Source organism: Pongo pygmaeus, chromosome 9, assembly GCF_028885625.2.
Source record: "Pongo pygmaeus isolate AG05252 chromosome 9, NHGRI_mPonPyg2-v2.0_pri, whole genome shotgun sequence".
NCBI classification, from domain to species: domain Eukaryota; kingdom Metazoa; phylum Chordata; class Mammalia; order Primates; family Hominidae; genus Pongo; species Pongo pygmaeus.
In genome coordinates, this window is record NC_072382.2 from 18,534,095 (window position 1) to 18,551,819 (window position 17,725).

General features: G+C 39.4%; 1 protein-coding gene across 1 annotated transcript in view; it reads right to left on the reverse strand.

Moving 5' to 3' along the window:
• The window catches only part of LOC129007442 (putative fatty acid desaturase 2-like protein FADS2B), a 42,664-nt gene extending 32,184 nt beyond the window's left edge, over positions 1–10,480 (reverse strand). The window contains 2 exon segments of the mRNA XM_054438355.2: positions 358–468; positions 9,902–10,480. Coding sequence (XP_054294330.2) covers positions 358–468; positions 9,902–10,228 — 438 coding nt within the window. The 5' untranslated portion in view covers positions 10,229–10,480.
• Positions 10,481–17,725: the final 7,245 nt, after the last annotated feature.

A 17,725-nucleotide genomic window follows, 5' to 3' on the forward strand; every position in this document is an offset into this window, starting at 1 on the left:
AAAGTGGACATAGTCTCACCTCTCATGCAACTTAGTTGGGCTGGGAACATAGACATACATATGAAACATAATTAAAAGCAGTCAATGAAAAGGAAATTATATCCGTAAGTTCCCTGGCATGAGGTAGGTGCTTAGAGACATGAAATTACTGTTTGATGAAGGGATAAGAATTTTATTCTTTTGCTTCACAAAGATTTAAGAGTTCTCATGATCTAAAGAAAAAGGCAGTTTTGAAATACATGGACTCCATCCATTGACTCTACTGTGGTCCCACCCTTCACAGAAAACAGTTAATTGGCTTTAAAATATGCCTCATCTCCATCCTTCTACACGCTTGGATCCTGACATCTCACTCACATTTTTGTGTCTTTCCTGGCTGGGCTCTCCTGGGGCAAGTTCTCCAATGAGCAGTGGCTTCAGGTACAACTGCACAATGTCAAGCTCTGGATGCATGGCCCTGAAGACATCCTGTAAATCAGAGATACCTGTCAGAGGCTTTGAAGAGACATGCTTATCCACAGATCAGTTCCTTTTCTTATCTTGTCCTGTGCTCAGTCTGGCAATCAGCACAAACCTCATTGCAGAGGATTTGCTTGTAACTCCAAGTTGATGTTTCCAGTTGATTGATCAAAATTATCCCTGAAAACCACCTCTGTGAAAGCTTCCTGCTGGATACCCACCTACTACGTATACTGCTTCTCTAGGTATGACCAACACAGTCAGGGGATCCTGGAGCATTGATGAGATCACTATTTTATTTATCACCAGAAGAAATAATTGAGTTTATGGGTTGGGATAAATCTTTATAAAAGTCCAGCATCAGTCTTAATGTGAAAGTTGCTCACACTATCTGAGACAGTGCGGCAACCAAGATTGGCTATGCAAATTATATCTTCCATTGAGGGCCCTCTCTGGGTTCTTGGCCAAAGCCCAGGGGAATAAGGCCCCTTGAATTAGTTAATTCTAGAGAAGGACAGCTTAAAGTTGATGATGCCTTAAGGCAAAGGCATGAGAGATTATAAGAGCACAGCCCTAGAGCCCTGGGTGGTCTAAAATAGTACACCTTTGGCTAAGCTTGTCACTGGAGTCTCCTCACTCTCTATTAAAAAAGTGCTGTTGTGGTCTGTGCAGAGACTTGGTGACAGCCAGAAACAGAATAGAGGTGACAAACTATATTTTTCCACCTCAGGTGCATGTTAAGTAGCAATTCCATATGGCTATGAGAAGCAGTGATGGTCCCTATATCCTGCTTATGTTTGGAAGAAAGAGAGTCTTCTCTTCCAGGAATTTAAATTGTTTTTGGAAAGAAGAAAGATTTTCCAAGAGGGAGATGCTAGACTTGTTGCTATTATGGTTTGGGGACGGGAGTAATTAAAAATGAAGAAATATTACCAAAGTTGTAAACTGTGTATATGGAAGCCATACAAATTACTCTGCAGTGGTGGTGTTGCATTATACTGATTATGAAAGTGGACCCTGGAGCCAGCTTTCCTACATGCAAATTCTAGCATTGCTACTTACTAGCTAAGTAATTGTAGGCAAGTCTCTTGAATTGCCTGTGACACTTCTATATTCTCTTTCCTAAATGGGGGTGATGATAATACCCGCTCAATTCATGAAGTTATTATGAGGGTTAAGTAAATTAATAATAATGCCAAATGGCATTTACTATGTTTTAAATACACATCAGATATATTTCTTATGTGTATACCTCCACTGATAAGAACCCACTACCTACCTTCTCTTCGATATTCAGAGATTTCCTCTCTTTACCTCAGTGCCTAATGTGGAGTGAGCTCTGGATTATATTAGTGAATATAATGAGTGCTACATCTTCAAATAGTAAATCAACTTTAGATATATCCAAGAATTACATATGAGCCTACTTATTATTGTAGTATTATAATAATGCTATATTCTAATATAATTACTTATAGAAATAAGAAGGTGTTTTATAAAATACCTTCATTATAAATGAACAAAGTTAATTAGAAGGATACAATATCAACTCTTTAGACTCATTTCACCTATGGGTCTCCAGATGCAGTGATGTAAAATGGGCCTTTATCTGTTAGAATCAGTCCAGGCAGTGAAGTGCCATTTCTTCTTTTGTACAGAAAATGCCACCAGTGTCCATTCTGCTTCTATACACTCCTCCTGAGTCCCTTGGGAAATGCTGGACTAAATAATTTCAAAGGTGTTTAAATTTTTCACATTTGTGATACTAAAGCTTAGGTCCCCTAACCAGGAAGAGTGATTCAGTGATGAAGAAGGTGATTAAAATATCTCATTGTGACCCATACTGAAAAATCATGTGCTGCTTGTTGTTTCAGAGCAGATTAGGATGGAAGATATCCTGATGGATCAAGATCAAAGTATAGAATATAATCTATTGCAATTTCACTGTACTCTGAGCAGCTATCTAGAGTCCTGGAACAGTGTACTGACAATAATATTCTTCTGGGTTCATTGTTTCTTCAAATCCCCAGGAAGGTTCGTAGGTTAAAACTGTGACAACACATATGGGAATGCCGCAGAGATTTTCAGAACAGTAGATACTGGTCTGCTCTGTGGAACTCTTTCCTGCATCAGTGGGGCAGCACAAGAAAGGAGTTTAGGTAGAATATTCTATTTGAAAGAATTTTCAAACAGAATCTAGATACTAAGTTGTGAAATTCTCCTCGTGAAAAGACTGCAATAATGCAAGTCCTGTTACCAACATTCTTGGGCCAAATGTGTTCCTTCTGAAAGACGGAGAGGGGATAAAATGAAGAGTAGAAGGGGTAGTGTCAGTGTTTATGAAGTGTGTCCTGTGTATAAGGCATTCTATGGGCCAACTCATAGTCACCATTTTAGTTCTGTGAGGTTCTGTCACTTTCATTGTACAGATCAAGATACTAAGTTTCAGAGGGGAGACGTATCTTGCCCCAAATGCCACACTCAATAGCAGAGCCAGGGTTTGAATTCAAGGTTATGCAATTCTAAAGCCTTAAAGCCCTAAAGGTCCATTCCAGCCTTAACACATATAGTTTGTTTTCTTAAAGTCCTCCCAAGAAAGGAGTGATGACAGATTGGGGATGATGCTAAATCAGTATGTATCTGCTTGGCAGATGGTAATGGCGTGTCTCCACCATAGGGTTGAGTCATATAAAACATTTGCCTCTGTCTCCAACCTGCCTCCCTAGACTCACCTTCTCTATACCCTTCATGCGTCATCTTCTCTGCTGGAGCCTCCCCATTCAGTATACATTCCATGGCCTTCTGTAGTTCTGAGGCTTTACACTTACTGCTCTCTTGACCTTGACTACCTCCTTCATTTTCTCTCTTTAAAAGCTCCTCTCACCCTTCAAGGCCCAGATTAAACACTGCTTCCCCCAATCACTCAGGAAAATGATTCATGATTGCTCCTCGGCTCACACGACACTTTGTTCCTAGAGCTTTTCAAATTTATACTATACTATACTATACTTATACTATAATGAATCTGTGTACTCACCTCTTTTTTTAGTGGTTTGTGAGTTTTTTAAAGACTGGGACCATGTACTATTATTGGTTAATGTATACCTAATGTCAATCACTGTGCCTAAAGTATAGCATGTGATCAATAGACACCTGACAAATAAGGGAAAGGGTGAATGAATGAATGGATATAGCATTTCTATAACAAGGTATTAGGATAATCAAAGTGTGGCACTCTAAGTATACAGGTGTTAAGCGCTGCTGTCTCTTCCTATCCACGGTATCTCTATTTTCTGACCTTTTTGTGACTTCAGCATCTCACATTTTCATCTGTTAGCCTTTTGGCTTCCTTCTCAATCATCATCTTTACTATTTAAATTATTCACAGATTTATACCGTAGCTCATCTCATAACTGATTATTTCCAAAATAGTAACAGCATGGAGAAGATGTGATTACTGCTTTGCTTTTACAAATACCTTGGATAAAGTGCTAATTTTTTTGCTGTTATTTGGTGGGAGATGGAGTCATGTGCTTTCGTGTAAAAGCAGTATGATTCCTAGTGGAAGAGAAAAGTATATAAAGTCAAAGGGTGTGAGATAAAATTCTGTTTTTACAACTTAAATGTTGTATACAGGCTGTGACCTGTACAAAGGCACTCGGCCAAGATGGCAAGTGTGGCCTGACTTCCAATGGACACTCCATTTGCCGAACTTTGTGCCTATAGGGCTGCAATCACCCAGAGAGTGTGCCTTTCCTAATTCACACTAAGGCATAGTATAGGGTAGCAGAGGAGTAGGCTGTTTCACACACAGAAATTACTTAATTTCTCCTAAATGTAGATAATACTACCTAATCTTCTCTATGAGCTCATTAATTCCTTCATTCATTTATTCAGTCATTCTAAAACCTATGGAGGACCCAGCCTAGAGGTTAAAAGCTTAGATTTTGGAGTCAGACATCAATAAGTGGCCATGATTATATATGATTATTACTTAGTTCATTTGAGGTGGGTTGAAATTTCCCAAAAGAAGTTTACTAAGGAACAAACATAAATTTAGAAACCATCCATAGAGAGTTTTGTGTATGTAGTCATAAAACAAGATAACTAGAATATAGACCTTGATGTACTCACTGCAAAAAAAAAAAAAAAAGCTCATGAGACTGTTCTATATCTAACCACAGATGAAGACTCCTGCTCCCACACCTTTGGGTAATTCCTCTTCTGCTTCCTTCTCAGATTTCATCTGCCCTAAGGCAATGGCTAGAACAAGTCTCTACAAATTTCAGATGGACAGTGAGTTCTGAACAGGCCAATTTGTGTGGAGAAAGAATCTTTGCCCTTGTCCTGGGAGACAGCTGCTTTGGAGTGGGAATGATCACAGAAAGTCACCAGATTCCTCTTCACCCATAGGGATAAGCAGAGGTTTATCTTCCCACTGCAACTCATTCTATTGTTTGAACACTTTTGTTTCTTGAAAACTCTTCCTTATATTGAGATTTTTTGGTATAATGCTTTCGGCTGAGCTCCAGCCCAAATGAACTCAACTCTCCCCTCCCCTTCCTCTTCCTTTCAAACCTGTGCATCTCCTGGGCTTCCTGGTAATAGATATCACCACTTAGTTGCCCAAGCCAGATATCTATAAGTCAGCTTAGACTCCTCAATCCTGCTAGTTTATCAAGTCACTCATCAAATATTATAAATTATGTCTGCTAAAAATCCTTCCCACCCATCTCCTCTTCTCCATTCCTATAGCCAACACCTTGCTTGGGCCTTCAACATGTTCCCTGGACTCCACCCTGGTCCTCCTTCATTTTGGGAGGCTCTTCTGGATTTCATCCTTCACTTAACTGCCAGACTCACCTTCCAGAAAGGCAGTGTCTCCTCATGGCCCATTTTCATCTCTTAGCACTTGAACTTCTTTCTCTCTCCTCTCCTCCATCGATTTTACAGCTAGAACTATCATTTCCATGAGAATCAGATAATTTTAAAAGTTTTGATGATGCAGGAAAGATGTAATTATCACTGATTGTTACTTTTCTTTTACCAACAGCTTAGAAATGCCAGGTGATTGTGTTGTGAGGATGAAGGTGGGAGGGATGCTGTGCTAGGGACACATTCTCATGTATAGTAGGAAGAGAGGCAGCAATGCAGTAAGGATAAAATGCAAACTCCTTAGCTCAGCACACAAGATCCTTTCTCTCCCTCTGCTTTCTCTTTTCTCTTCCTTTATCTCTTCTCTCTCTTCATCTTCTATCTGTCTTCTCCTTTTCTTTTAGACAGTGAATTCCTCTGTAATAACCACTAACATTAGTTAGCATGTAGTTTTGGCCAATATTGTGCTGAGTAAAGGAAGTGTCCAGGCTGGGATGCCCACTCTGGTGGGGTGCTTACGCCATGAATCATATTTGTACTCCATTTCTGTATGCACTCTCCCTTTCCCCTGCCCCAGCCTTGCCTCTGCTGGCTCTGCTCATCTGAAACCATTCAGAATGCCCTCTTTTGGTGCTGCACACAACTCTTCCTTCTTCCACATACCAGTCCTCCAAATAGTTGAAATGGATCCTGCCATATTTCCTATAAGCTTTTGTCATTCTTTCCCATCATGTTGGACTCTAAGTCTCATGAGAAAGAACTTCAGTTTCTTAGTCTCTCTACTAGAGTGTTGTGTCCAGAAATAAGGAGTGTGCTAAACAGCACACAAAACAATAAAACTGCTTTCTTTGTTCTGATTATGCTGCCTCTCTGAATGCATTATAAGATTGCAATTATGTTTTTCGTGGAGCTCAGAACATACAGTTGTTTTATACAAAATTTGTGGCCAGCTATTTATTCATATATATTTACTGCCATCAAAGTGTTTGGTAGGCCAGGTGCAGTGGTTCATACCTGTAATCTCAGCACTTTGGGAGGCCGTGGCAGGAGGATGGTTTGAGGCCAGGTATTAGGAAACCAGCCTGGGCAACATAGTGATACCCTTTCTCTACAAAAAATTTTAAAAATCTGGCTGTGATGGCATACACCTGTGGTCTCAGCTATTTGGAAGGCTGAGACTGAAGGATCACTTGAGCCCAAGAGTTGGAGGCTGTAGTGGGCTATGATCATGCCACTGCACTCCATCCTAGGCAGCAGAGTGAGACCTTTCTCTAAGAAGAAAAATATGTTTTATAATCCTCATTTTAATGATTGCAAAATAGCTTATTGTATTGTAATTATAATCTATAGAATTAATCCTCCTTGTTGTACTTACAGGTTGTTTCTGGATTTTCCTAGGAGAGCTCTTACAGATAAAAAGACTGTGGCCATAACTCTAGTTATTAGCATAGTGACATTAGTTTTAAACCGTATCGTTTGAAAATACCGGATAACTCATGTGTGCAATAACAGGAACTTATATACCAATTTTGTTTTATAGATTTATTGTTCTTAGTAAAGTTCCTTGGAGAAAATGGAAACCCATCTCAGAAGAGTGAAGTAATAATAAAATACAAGAGCTTCTATGTTTTGAGTACCTAATTTGTACCAAGCACCACAGGGAGCACTTCATTTGATCTCTGCTGACTTTTGCGGCAATGCTAAGGTGAAGGTATTATTTATTTATTTATTTATTTATTTATTATTATTATACTTTAGGTTTTAGGGTACATGTGTGCAATGTGCAGGTTAGTTACATATGTATACATGTGCCATGCTGGTGCGCTGCACCCACTAACTCGTCATCTAGCATTAGGTATATCTCCCAGTGCTATCCCTCCCCCCTCCCCCCACCCCACAACAGTTCCCAGAGTGTGATGTTCCCCTTCCTGTGTCCATGTGTTCTCATTGTTCAATTCCCACCTATGAGTGAGAATATGCGGTGTTTGGTTTTTTGTTCTTGCAATAGTTTACTGAGAATGATGATTTCCAATTTCATCCATGTCCCTACAAAGGACATGAACTCATCATTTTTTATGGCTGCATAGTATTCCATGGTGTATATGTGCCACATTTTCTTAATCCAGTCTATCCTCATTTTCTAGATAAGGGAGCTGAGGCTTCAAGAGCCTCAGGACATTCCTAGTAAATGTGGAGCCCAGGTGCAAAGCAGACCTGTTTCATTCCCATGAGGCTGGAACCCTAACAAGAGTTTTGGAATAACTGACTGCATGAATGTATGAATTAATGACCCTGTGGGATAGATTACGTAGACACCATCATTCACCTTTTATGAGGACAATGGAGACCTACAGAAGATTACTATGTATATAAGAAAAGGGTGCTTTCTCTGGGTGGGTGCAGCCATGGGCCTGAGGCTGGCACACAGTGAGAATACTTTGGCTCACACTTGCCACTCAGAGGCTTGACCTGCAAGCGTCTCTTAAGCTATAGGGTGAGCATTTGATCTCACACCTTCTGACTTTATGATCTTCCCTCCTTCATTGGAAAGCATGATGCTTCATTATATATCCCTCTGTTCCCAGTCACACAGGATTTCTAAGCTAGTGGTGAACAAACAAGAAATAATAATTATATTTATGAGGATAAAGATGCTGGTGATAAGACTGATAATAGATATGATCAAATGAACTTTTACTAAGTATCTGGCACCAATGCCAAGCACTTTACATGTGTTGGTTCTATTGGCCATAAATCACTCAGATGGGTAATGTCAGCCTCATTTTGCAGATGAGGAAGCTGAGGCTCAGAACATCCCAATAACATTCCTAGGTTCACATAACCTATTCCAAAGCTCAGGCTCCCTGTACTCTGAGTCATGGAGTACTGTGGATTGTTCTGGCACTCCCCGTTTCTTCTTAAGCCATTTTCTCTAGGAGAATCTTTTCTTTGGACATTTTTTATCTATTTTCCTAAAGTCTAAGGTACATTACTGACCAACTTACGATTTTCTTCCTTGACACAGGTAAATTCTAAGGTGGCATGGGTATTTTCCCACAAGATTCTGATGGTTTCTATTATATTAATCAATTCCTCCTTGTTGGCTATAATTGGACACAAACTTAGGGTCTTTTCCTGACTTCTAGGAGATAAAAATCATTAGCAAATTAAAACTTTATCATCTATCTGGGCTGCCTCAAACTGAGTGAGGCTATCAGTTATTTTTAAGGTGGTTGAAGGCTCATGTCTTTGCGAACACATCCTCTGAGCTAATTCTGTGACTTGTGTTAACAAAGTCTCTCCTGTATTTTCTCCGAGTTGTAGAAATGAGGGGATGGTATAGATAGGCATCTGTAGTATGTTTTACATTTTCTTCTTGTTTTTTTTTCTCCTGTTGTTCTTACACAAATGCTCTTCTTCTTGCTACTTCTACCCTCTGCTCTCTGATTTCTGGGCACTGTGTACAAGCCCATGCTTATTTTCCAAGGAAAGTTTGAACTTTGTTTAAGAAATATATCTGAGAGAAGTGGTGGGGCTGTAGCTGGGCATACTCAGAAAGGTAGTCATCTGACTGTAAAAACAAGATAGGAAGACGGTAGAAGAACAGGAACCTAGACAGAGAAGAGGGATGAGAAATTGGGGAAAAAGTAAGAATTGAGGAAAAGAGATGCAGATGGCATCAAAAGATGAAATCTTGCAGGTATTTGTGAATTTTGTTATTATTAGTACAGTACCATGTATAGACTGGTACTTAGCAAAATAATGTTTTCAATCCGATCTTTAAAACCAGTTAAAGAAGTTATATGCTAAACTGTAAAACCAACAGGAGCCACATACTTTTTAAAAGCCTGCATTTAAATTTCTATTCTGTCATATATTAATTTCTGATCTTGAGTTAGTTGTTTAGTTCCTCTAATTCTGTTTCCTCGTCTGTACAGTGTGGGAAATAAAAGTCCCAATTGAGAGAAAACTGACTGCTTTATGGAATATTTTAAAAGAGATTCCTTAAGGCATTTAAGATTTTGAGACACCTTTTTATCAAATATTAAGTAGAAATTTTATTTTATTTTTTACAATCCAGATATTTAGGGCTTTAGGATCAAACCGACCTGATTTCAAAATTTGGCACCATTACTTGCTGGCTGTGTGACATGTTATTTACATCTTTGAATGTCAACTTTGTAAGAGTCTTATAAATTTCTATTTAGGTTCAGATGTTCTTTTTTTTTTCCAGATTTTACTCGCACATTTATCATTTTCTTCTTATAAGACTGACTCAGCTTCAAAATGAAGCAAAACAAACCACCAAGAACAAAACAAAACTCAGAATATGCAAACATAGTATTCACTGGCAGCATCTGAACTCATCCCAAACCAGGCGCAGCTCATAGCTAGACCTTGAGGCTTAATTTACTCCTAAAATTTTGCTAGAGAGGAATCCTGAAAAATTGGTTTGGGAGGAGATGAGTGATTGTGGAATGCTTTTGGGAGGAGAGCCAAGATCTCAGCCACCCAGCAGCCGGGGCAAAGACAGAGAGGGTTGGGGGGAAAGCTTGGAGTTTCTTACCGTGGCATCTTCCCCAGCACAGTGGTTGAGGACCTGGTGCCCACCTGGATGCCTGTCGGCCCAGCTGGAGACATTGTAAACCTTGCAATTGATGACCAGCCACTGGTCAGCCTTCTGATTATGCCTCTGGATCTCCTGCCAGGTGTACATGTTGAGGCTTTTCCTGGGCACGCTGCATTTCCCGTTTGCCTCCTGCTTTACATAGACCTCAGCTTCCCCATTTGCTATGGGTTTTCCTTTTGGCTGATGCTTCTCACCCAGGTATGACTGGTTCCTTCCTACAATGCTTCCATTGTCCCCACACTTTTCTTCAAATTTCATTGTCATTGAATCCCTAAGATTTCTGGATTAATGCTTGAAATTTCTAATCCTTGCCTCTGATTGAACCATAAAATGACTGCCTTTCCCCCTTTTCATTCCATTGCTGTATGATCCCTACACTGAAAATTTCTGAGCCTAGTTGTCTCTTCACAAATCTGATAGTGAGCACCTTCCCAGCTTCTCACTTCTTTGCCTGTCCTGAATCTTTTCTGCCTTGATGAAGGCTAGGATGCCTTCCTTCCTTCTTTCTCTCTTCACTTCTCCTCTCTCTGCTGCCTAGGCTCTTGGAAGCATCCTCCTTCATCATTAAATGCTCCTTAGTAAAGATCCTAGGCCAATCACACTCTGGCCTCATGTCGTGGCCCTCCCTGAGGGAGGAGGGACTAAGCTGTGGTCCTGGCGATTCTCTTGCACAGCCTCAAGGCGTGTTGGGTTCTCTAGCTCTCGGACTTGCCTGTGATCAGAGACTTTTAGATGTGCTAATCCAACATATGAGCAAAAGCTTTCAAAATCTCCAGGATGACACAACTTGGACTTGGGAAATGTTCTTTGGACAGCTGTTATTTATCCCAAGGCCCTTTCAGTTCTTTTAAACTTTTTTAAAGAAAGGTTTGGATTACAATAAGTTAAATAAGCCAGGAAGAGAAAGGGAAACATCACATGTTCTCACTTATTTGTGGGATCTAAAAACCAAAACAATTGAACTCATGGACATAGATTGTAGAAGGTTGGTTACCAGAGGGTGGGAAGGGTAGTGGGGATTTGGGGGAGTGAGGTGGGATGGTTAACAGGTACAAAAAAATAGAAACAATGATTAAGACCTACTATTTGATAGCACAACAGGGCGACTGTAGTCAATAATGACTTCATTGTACATTTTAAAATAACTTAAAGAGGATAACTAGATTGTTTGTAACTCAAAGGATAAATGCTTGTGAGGGTGGATACCCCATTCTCCGTGATGTGCTTATTTCATATTGCATGCCTGTATGAAAGCACCTCATGTACCCCATAAATATAGACACCTACTATGTACCCAAAAACATTACAAATAAAAAAAAGTAAAGTAAAGAAAGGTTTGGGTTTCATTTTACCAGAAAAGCACATCAACATAAGCTAGTTTTCTCTCTTGTGATTTCCCTTTGAAAGCTGTTTAAATCTGTCAGCACATGTAAAGGTAATCACAACTGATGTTTGTGAGACCACATGATGGTTTACAAAGCTGGTGTCACATGTTTGATCTGATTTAAGCCACAGTTCAATCTTTTGAGGGAGGTGCTATTAGTGCCCCATTTTCCAGGTGAGAAAACATGGACAGAAAGCCTCTCAGGTAACATTCCAGGATCACCTTGTGAGTGAGAAGTGAACTGGTGCATTGATCTAGATTTTCTGATTCCAAATCTCCAACTCTTTCACTCTGTTTCCCATACCTTGATCTAGACATTTGTAATGATAACTCTGTGGTTTATAAACAAAGCAGAAGAAATAATTTCAGGGTGGTGGTGGGGGGAAGGGTCTTAGTTTTAAGGAAAGAGGCTACATAAAATAGAAAAGACATATTCTCACATTTGGGAGTCTGTACTAACTTAATTATCAGTCTTTCAGTTCAAGATTTATGTAGAAGGAGATTTATTTCAATATTATTTATAATTGTTAAGATCAGAATAATGATCTAAATATTTAGCAATAAAGACTGTGTTACTATATAATAAGGTCTGTATATACTCAATATTACATAGATATTAAAATAAAGTACAAAGTATGTATATACTGAATATTATATAGATACTAAACAGGAAGTTTTTAATGGCATGGACTCCTGCTTGCTATATAAAAAAGAAAAAAATTAGTCAATAAATTGTATTTACTAGATGGTATATGATTGGAAGGAAATATGCCAAAATATTGGCATTATTTCTCTTTGCATTAAAACATTATTTGATATTATTTTCTTTATTTTTTGTGATACTTTCTAAGTTTTCTACAAATTAGTATGTTACTTTTACAATGTAAAAGGCAGTTTCTTTAATAAAAATAGGGAATCAAAGAAAGAAACTGATTTTGAAGCTCAGATCATATTTTGGCTTCCCCATTATTAGCTGCGGAAGATCAGGCAAATTACTTATTTAGGCTTTAGTTTCCCATCTGCAAAAGGAAAGAATAAGCACAAATTTCAGGATTACTTTAAATTAACTTAGGTTCTGTGTTATTAACAGAAATCCCCTGTACTGTCTATGATTGCTGAATGGGAATTTTATAAATCCAACATATACACACTGAGTATTTGTAGATCCCAGGCGTACATTCAAGACAGCTCCAGAGTTCCAGTATACATGAGGTTTTAGGGTAAGAATCTGGTTGGAAGTTTGGTGAGGGCAGGTCAGGGGCTTGTCCAGAGGAGTTGCCTGGCACTTTTAAGTAAATTTAAGAGAATGTCGTTTTGCCGTATCATGATGATACGGTTTGAATGTTTGCCCCCTCCAAGATTCATGTTGAAATTTAATTGCCATAGTAACAGTATTTAGAGGTAAGACCTTTAAGAGATGATTAGGCTATGAGGGCTCCATCTGATGGGTAGGATTGGTGCCTTTATAAAAGGGCAAGTTCAGTCCCCTCAAGCCCTCTCTGTCATCCTATTTCCTTCTTCCCTGTAATGACATGGCAAGAAGGCTACCAGATGCTGGCACTTTGGTTGGATTTTTCAGCCTCCAGAACTGCGAGCCAATAAATTTCTGTTTATTGTAAATTACCCAGTCTCAGGTATATGCATGCAAAGTGTTTGGAAGACTCAGAAAGTATTGGTAATGAGAGATTTCCTAGCAAAAGCCCTCTGTATGCTTGGCAACTTTAAAATGTTCCTTTTCAGATTGAATGCAGTCAGAATATGGGGATATGTTAGCTATGTTCAATTTTTTCCCAAAGTCAGAAACAAATGTCCTAGCATCACAGAGAACTGACCCCTTCTCACTAACTACTCCCCACCCCCTTCCCCCGGCTCCCTCATAATATTTTAATGCTTCCTGGTGGAAAATTTGGTAAATTCCTTGCCTCAGATGTAATCGTTGTAATCATTACAATGATTACAAAAAGAAGTGTTTAAACCAAAGTTCTTTTAAGGATAAGATTCTGAGATGTGAATCCCACACTGAGCTACTGGAAAAGCAGACATCTTTTGCTGGTTGAAGGTGAATGATTCATTCATTCATTTATGAATCCATCCACCAAACCCATATGGAGTGGCTTCCATGGTCCAGCATTGTGCCTCCAGGACTTTTCACCATCTTTAAAACAATTGGGCCATTTTCACATGGTACCTCAACAGGGCAGCAGAATAGGGATTACTGTGACTCAAATATGTGTATTCAATCACTTAAGATACTCAAGGCAGTATCCCTTGGCCAAAGCAGTTTGACCTTCAAAATCCCAGTGCCCCTACTTCTCAGCCTGAAACTGGTCAGAGGTATTATATGAGTTTTTCCTGCTGCCAAGAGCCATCTTGTCTTCATGTAATTTATTGAAGTTTTCACAAGAACTTATTATTTTCCGATGGCTACACTAGATAATCTGGAGATGTGAGATGAACAAAACTTTCTTTTCTCTGTATGAGGAGCTGCTGAAATGAAACAAAACAAATAAAGAAAACACACTGCCCAACTCCCTCCATTCCTAAGCATGTGGTTTCTTTGTAGAGAGCTAGATTTCCAGGATTCAAAATCCAGGATCGCTGCTTCTAGTGCTGTGAATTGGGACAAGTGCCTTAACCTTCCTGTGCCTCAGTTTCACATTTATAAAATAGAGAGGAAGCTAATAATACTAATGCCTAATAGACTTTCCATTGTAGAATTTAAATATGTTAATTCATGTATCGTGCTTAAGATAATACCTAGATGTACTAGAAGTAAATATTAGCTACTGATATCATTCATTTATCTCCGAGTCAGCATGTTACTCAACCTCAGCAGTGTTCAGTGAGTACATGCAATCGCCAGGCACTGAACTCTGAACTGAATAATTCAGTGTTCCTAAAGGAAGTGAGAATACAGTCAGTCAATGGGCAGGAAAAAGAGACAAACATGTATTAGTTCAATAAAAGAAGTGGGAGAAAAAATATCAAAGCATTCATCACAGACTGAAGAAGCACGCTCATCTTTCTTTCTCCCACGGACAAGGGCTTGATTTTTGGAATCACAGCTGTCCCACTTTGAATCTCTCTTCTTCAGGCTCCTCGACTCCTTTTAAATTAATAAATGAACATTCTCCAGCTCTGCAATGTCACAAATCAACCAAAAGATCAAGTTTATGGACAGTTCTATGGTAACACCCTCAAAACCAAAGCACTGCTCTTTAAGGTAAAAAAATGGAAATCATTAAAAAGAATTCTACAACAGGCTTGGATGCCAGCCTATGCCACTTTGAGGTTCTGAGGATTCAGACTCTGTAACCAACAGAGAAAGAAGATCTTTTTTGAAGATAGCAAAGAGAGCAAAAAAGTGCCAGTGTTAGCATAAAAACTGTTCATGTCTCTTTTATGCTACTTCTTTCTAAAAAGCTGTGCATCTTTATATGAGGCACTTACCCTCTCTGAACTTCAGTTTCTTTCTCTGTTCAATTAGATATGATACCTATTCTGCTTATCTTAAAGGGCCGTTGTGAGGCTCAAAAGAGACAATGAAAGTACAAGTATGGGTTTAATGCAGAAATCTGTTATTAGGTTAGTAATAGTGTTAATGCCATTAAAAGTAATGGCAAAAACAGCAATTACTTTTGTACCAAGCTAATATTATTATGATAATTGTGATTTTACAATGAGTACAAGATTTTCTATGTTCTCCATAGGAACTATTCCAGCTGGATCCATTGTGTCACACAGAGAAAAACATAACTTTTCTTCTTAGCTACAGAACCATATAGAATGTTGGACTGAACATAAAGGGATTCTTCTGTTGGCTCACTACTTACCTATCTGTTTATAACGTCCTTTGAGCTCCTTGAGATCTACTTTATTATTGCATGTGAGTACAGCTATTTTTATCATGGGCTGATTTGCTCATTACGATCAGGGCCGATCTGCTCCCCAGATGGGTTTATTTAACTTGAGGCACACCCTGGCTCTGTTGTATGAACACTGTGTAAACTGCACTCCCATTTTTCCCAGGGCAACTGTTCTGAAGTACTGCTTTATAATTTCAACAGTTTGTTTGAGAAACACTCCAGTTGGCTACTGGTGCCTTGGCTTAAAAGAGTCTCATTGTCTCAAAGCGGACATTCAGGAAGGACTGCTTTAGCTGTGCTGACAGGGTAGCCCTGATCCTGCCATGGGCAGTCCTGATCCTGCCATGGGCAGTATTCAAGTGGGGCAGTGTGGCCTTGTTTTCACACAAACTCAAATCAATCATTTACTTCTGTGGTCTCAGCTGCTGCCTTATCTCATGGGGGAAAAGGAGAAACAGAGGCCTGTTCTCAGGAACACCCAAAATGGTGCTCAACTAGTCAAGTAAGAGACAGGGAGTGGTGGAGGAAAGAGCAGGGGATTAAATTCCAACATCCAGGAGGGCAGGGATTTTTGCCTGTTTCATTCATCACTGTAGAGTCTGGCATAAAATTAGGTCCTTGCTAAATATTTGCTAAGTAAATGAATAATGCACGAATAACTATCTTGGGGAATGGGACATTGTTTTAAGTTTGCCAATGACCTTTAGCTGGTCTCTTAGGTACACTATTGGTAGAAAGAAATTGAAGAGAAGAGACACTTGTGATGCGTTTGTCATGCATCCCTCATGTTTACATACCTCTTAATTTTACTTAATTCTCACAATAGGGGTGTGTGATAAGTGGTATATGACACTACTTAATTCTCACAATAGTAGTGTGTGATAAGTGTTAATGCCATTTCTCTCAAAGGAGAAATCAGGTTCAAAGAGAGGAAATCTCATGCAAGGAGTTAGATAGCTTAAAAGGTGTGGAGATGAAGATGGCTTCTTCAAATTTTTCCCTAAATACTCCCTAATATTTAAGGAAAATAAATGTACGCTCTAGGGTTTAAGCTTCAAGTGGCTTCAAGTGACTGGTTGATGCAGTTTTATTTTAAAACTTCATGGCTATTTTGCTTCCTGCTCAGTAATATCCAGTTTAGCCTCACTTCAATTTTGGGAAATGCCATAGGTTTATCCTATAATTTCATGAGGTCCTTGGTCCATGGTCCCTCAGTCATTTAAGAACAAAGTAATTTGGTTTAATTTTCCCCAGCATTTTATTTTTTAAAATTTCAAACCTAAAGTTGCAAGAATAGGGAAGTGAATACTTATCTTTCTATCATCTAGATTCATGAGTTGTCAGAATTTTACCATATTTGCTTTATTTATTTCATGTTGCATGTGCTATCAGTCTATCAATCAATCATTTATCTCTGTCATTATTCATTTCTGTCCATTCATCCTTTGCTCTCTATCCATCCATCTATATTCATTCAGTTCAAGTATCCATCCATTTTTTTTCTGATTCATTTGAGAGTTCGTTACTGACATTGTGACACCTCACCCCTAAGCACCGTAGAGTGTATTATTTTTTACAGAAAATTAATATCCATGATATTCATTGCGTGGATATCTAGGACGTGTATCTTCAGGGTAAGTGTCTAATGTGAAATTGCTGAGTCAAAAGGTGAAAATGTAGGCAGTTTTGTTCTATGGCCCTCCATAGGGGTTATATAATTTTATGCTGTCAGTAGCAATGTATGAGTTTCCTGTGATGAGGCTTTGAGCTTCCTGTGAGGCAGAGCCCAGTGTTGTCATATTGAAGCTGGGTATATATTGTGTTGTGTGGTATCTTTGGGGGCACAGGGATGCTTGCCACTTGGCACTGTGGCCTTGGATGCTTTGGGGAAGTTTGCCATGCTGAATCAGCAGTCCTGGAAGAGACTGCTGGAAGTAGCAGCACATATGGTTGAAGATTGCCACTTAAAAATAATTTTGTTAAAGCCAGTGATAAAATCATCCTTTCTACCAGCATAGACTGCTCCCATCACCCTGTCCTTGGAATACCACTGCCCGTGTTACACCATGTCCTGGCTGGGTCCCTGCCAGATCCCAGAAAAAACCTGCCTAGCCTCAGACTTCTTCTATGTGCTCAGAAATCAAGTCTTGAATTCTTCCAGGGACCAGATGGTCTCCAAGAACTTTAAATGTGTCTATGTATTCAGGGATTTCTTGTAGTCTTAATCTGTTCTGAGTATGCTGAACAAGAAATAAAGTTACTGGCTGGGCGCGGCGGCTTGTGCCTATAATCCCAGCACTTTGGGAGGCCTAGGCAGGCCGATCAAGAGGTCAGGATATAGACCATCCTGGCCAGCATGGTGAAACCCCGTCTCTACTGAAAATACAAAAATTAGCTGGGCATGGTGGCATGCACCTGTAGTCCCAGCTACTCAGGAGGCTAAGGCAGGAGAATTGCTTGAACCCAGGAGGTGGAGGTTGCAGTGAGCTGAGATCGTGCCACCGCACTCCA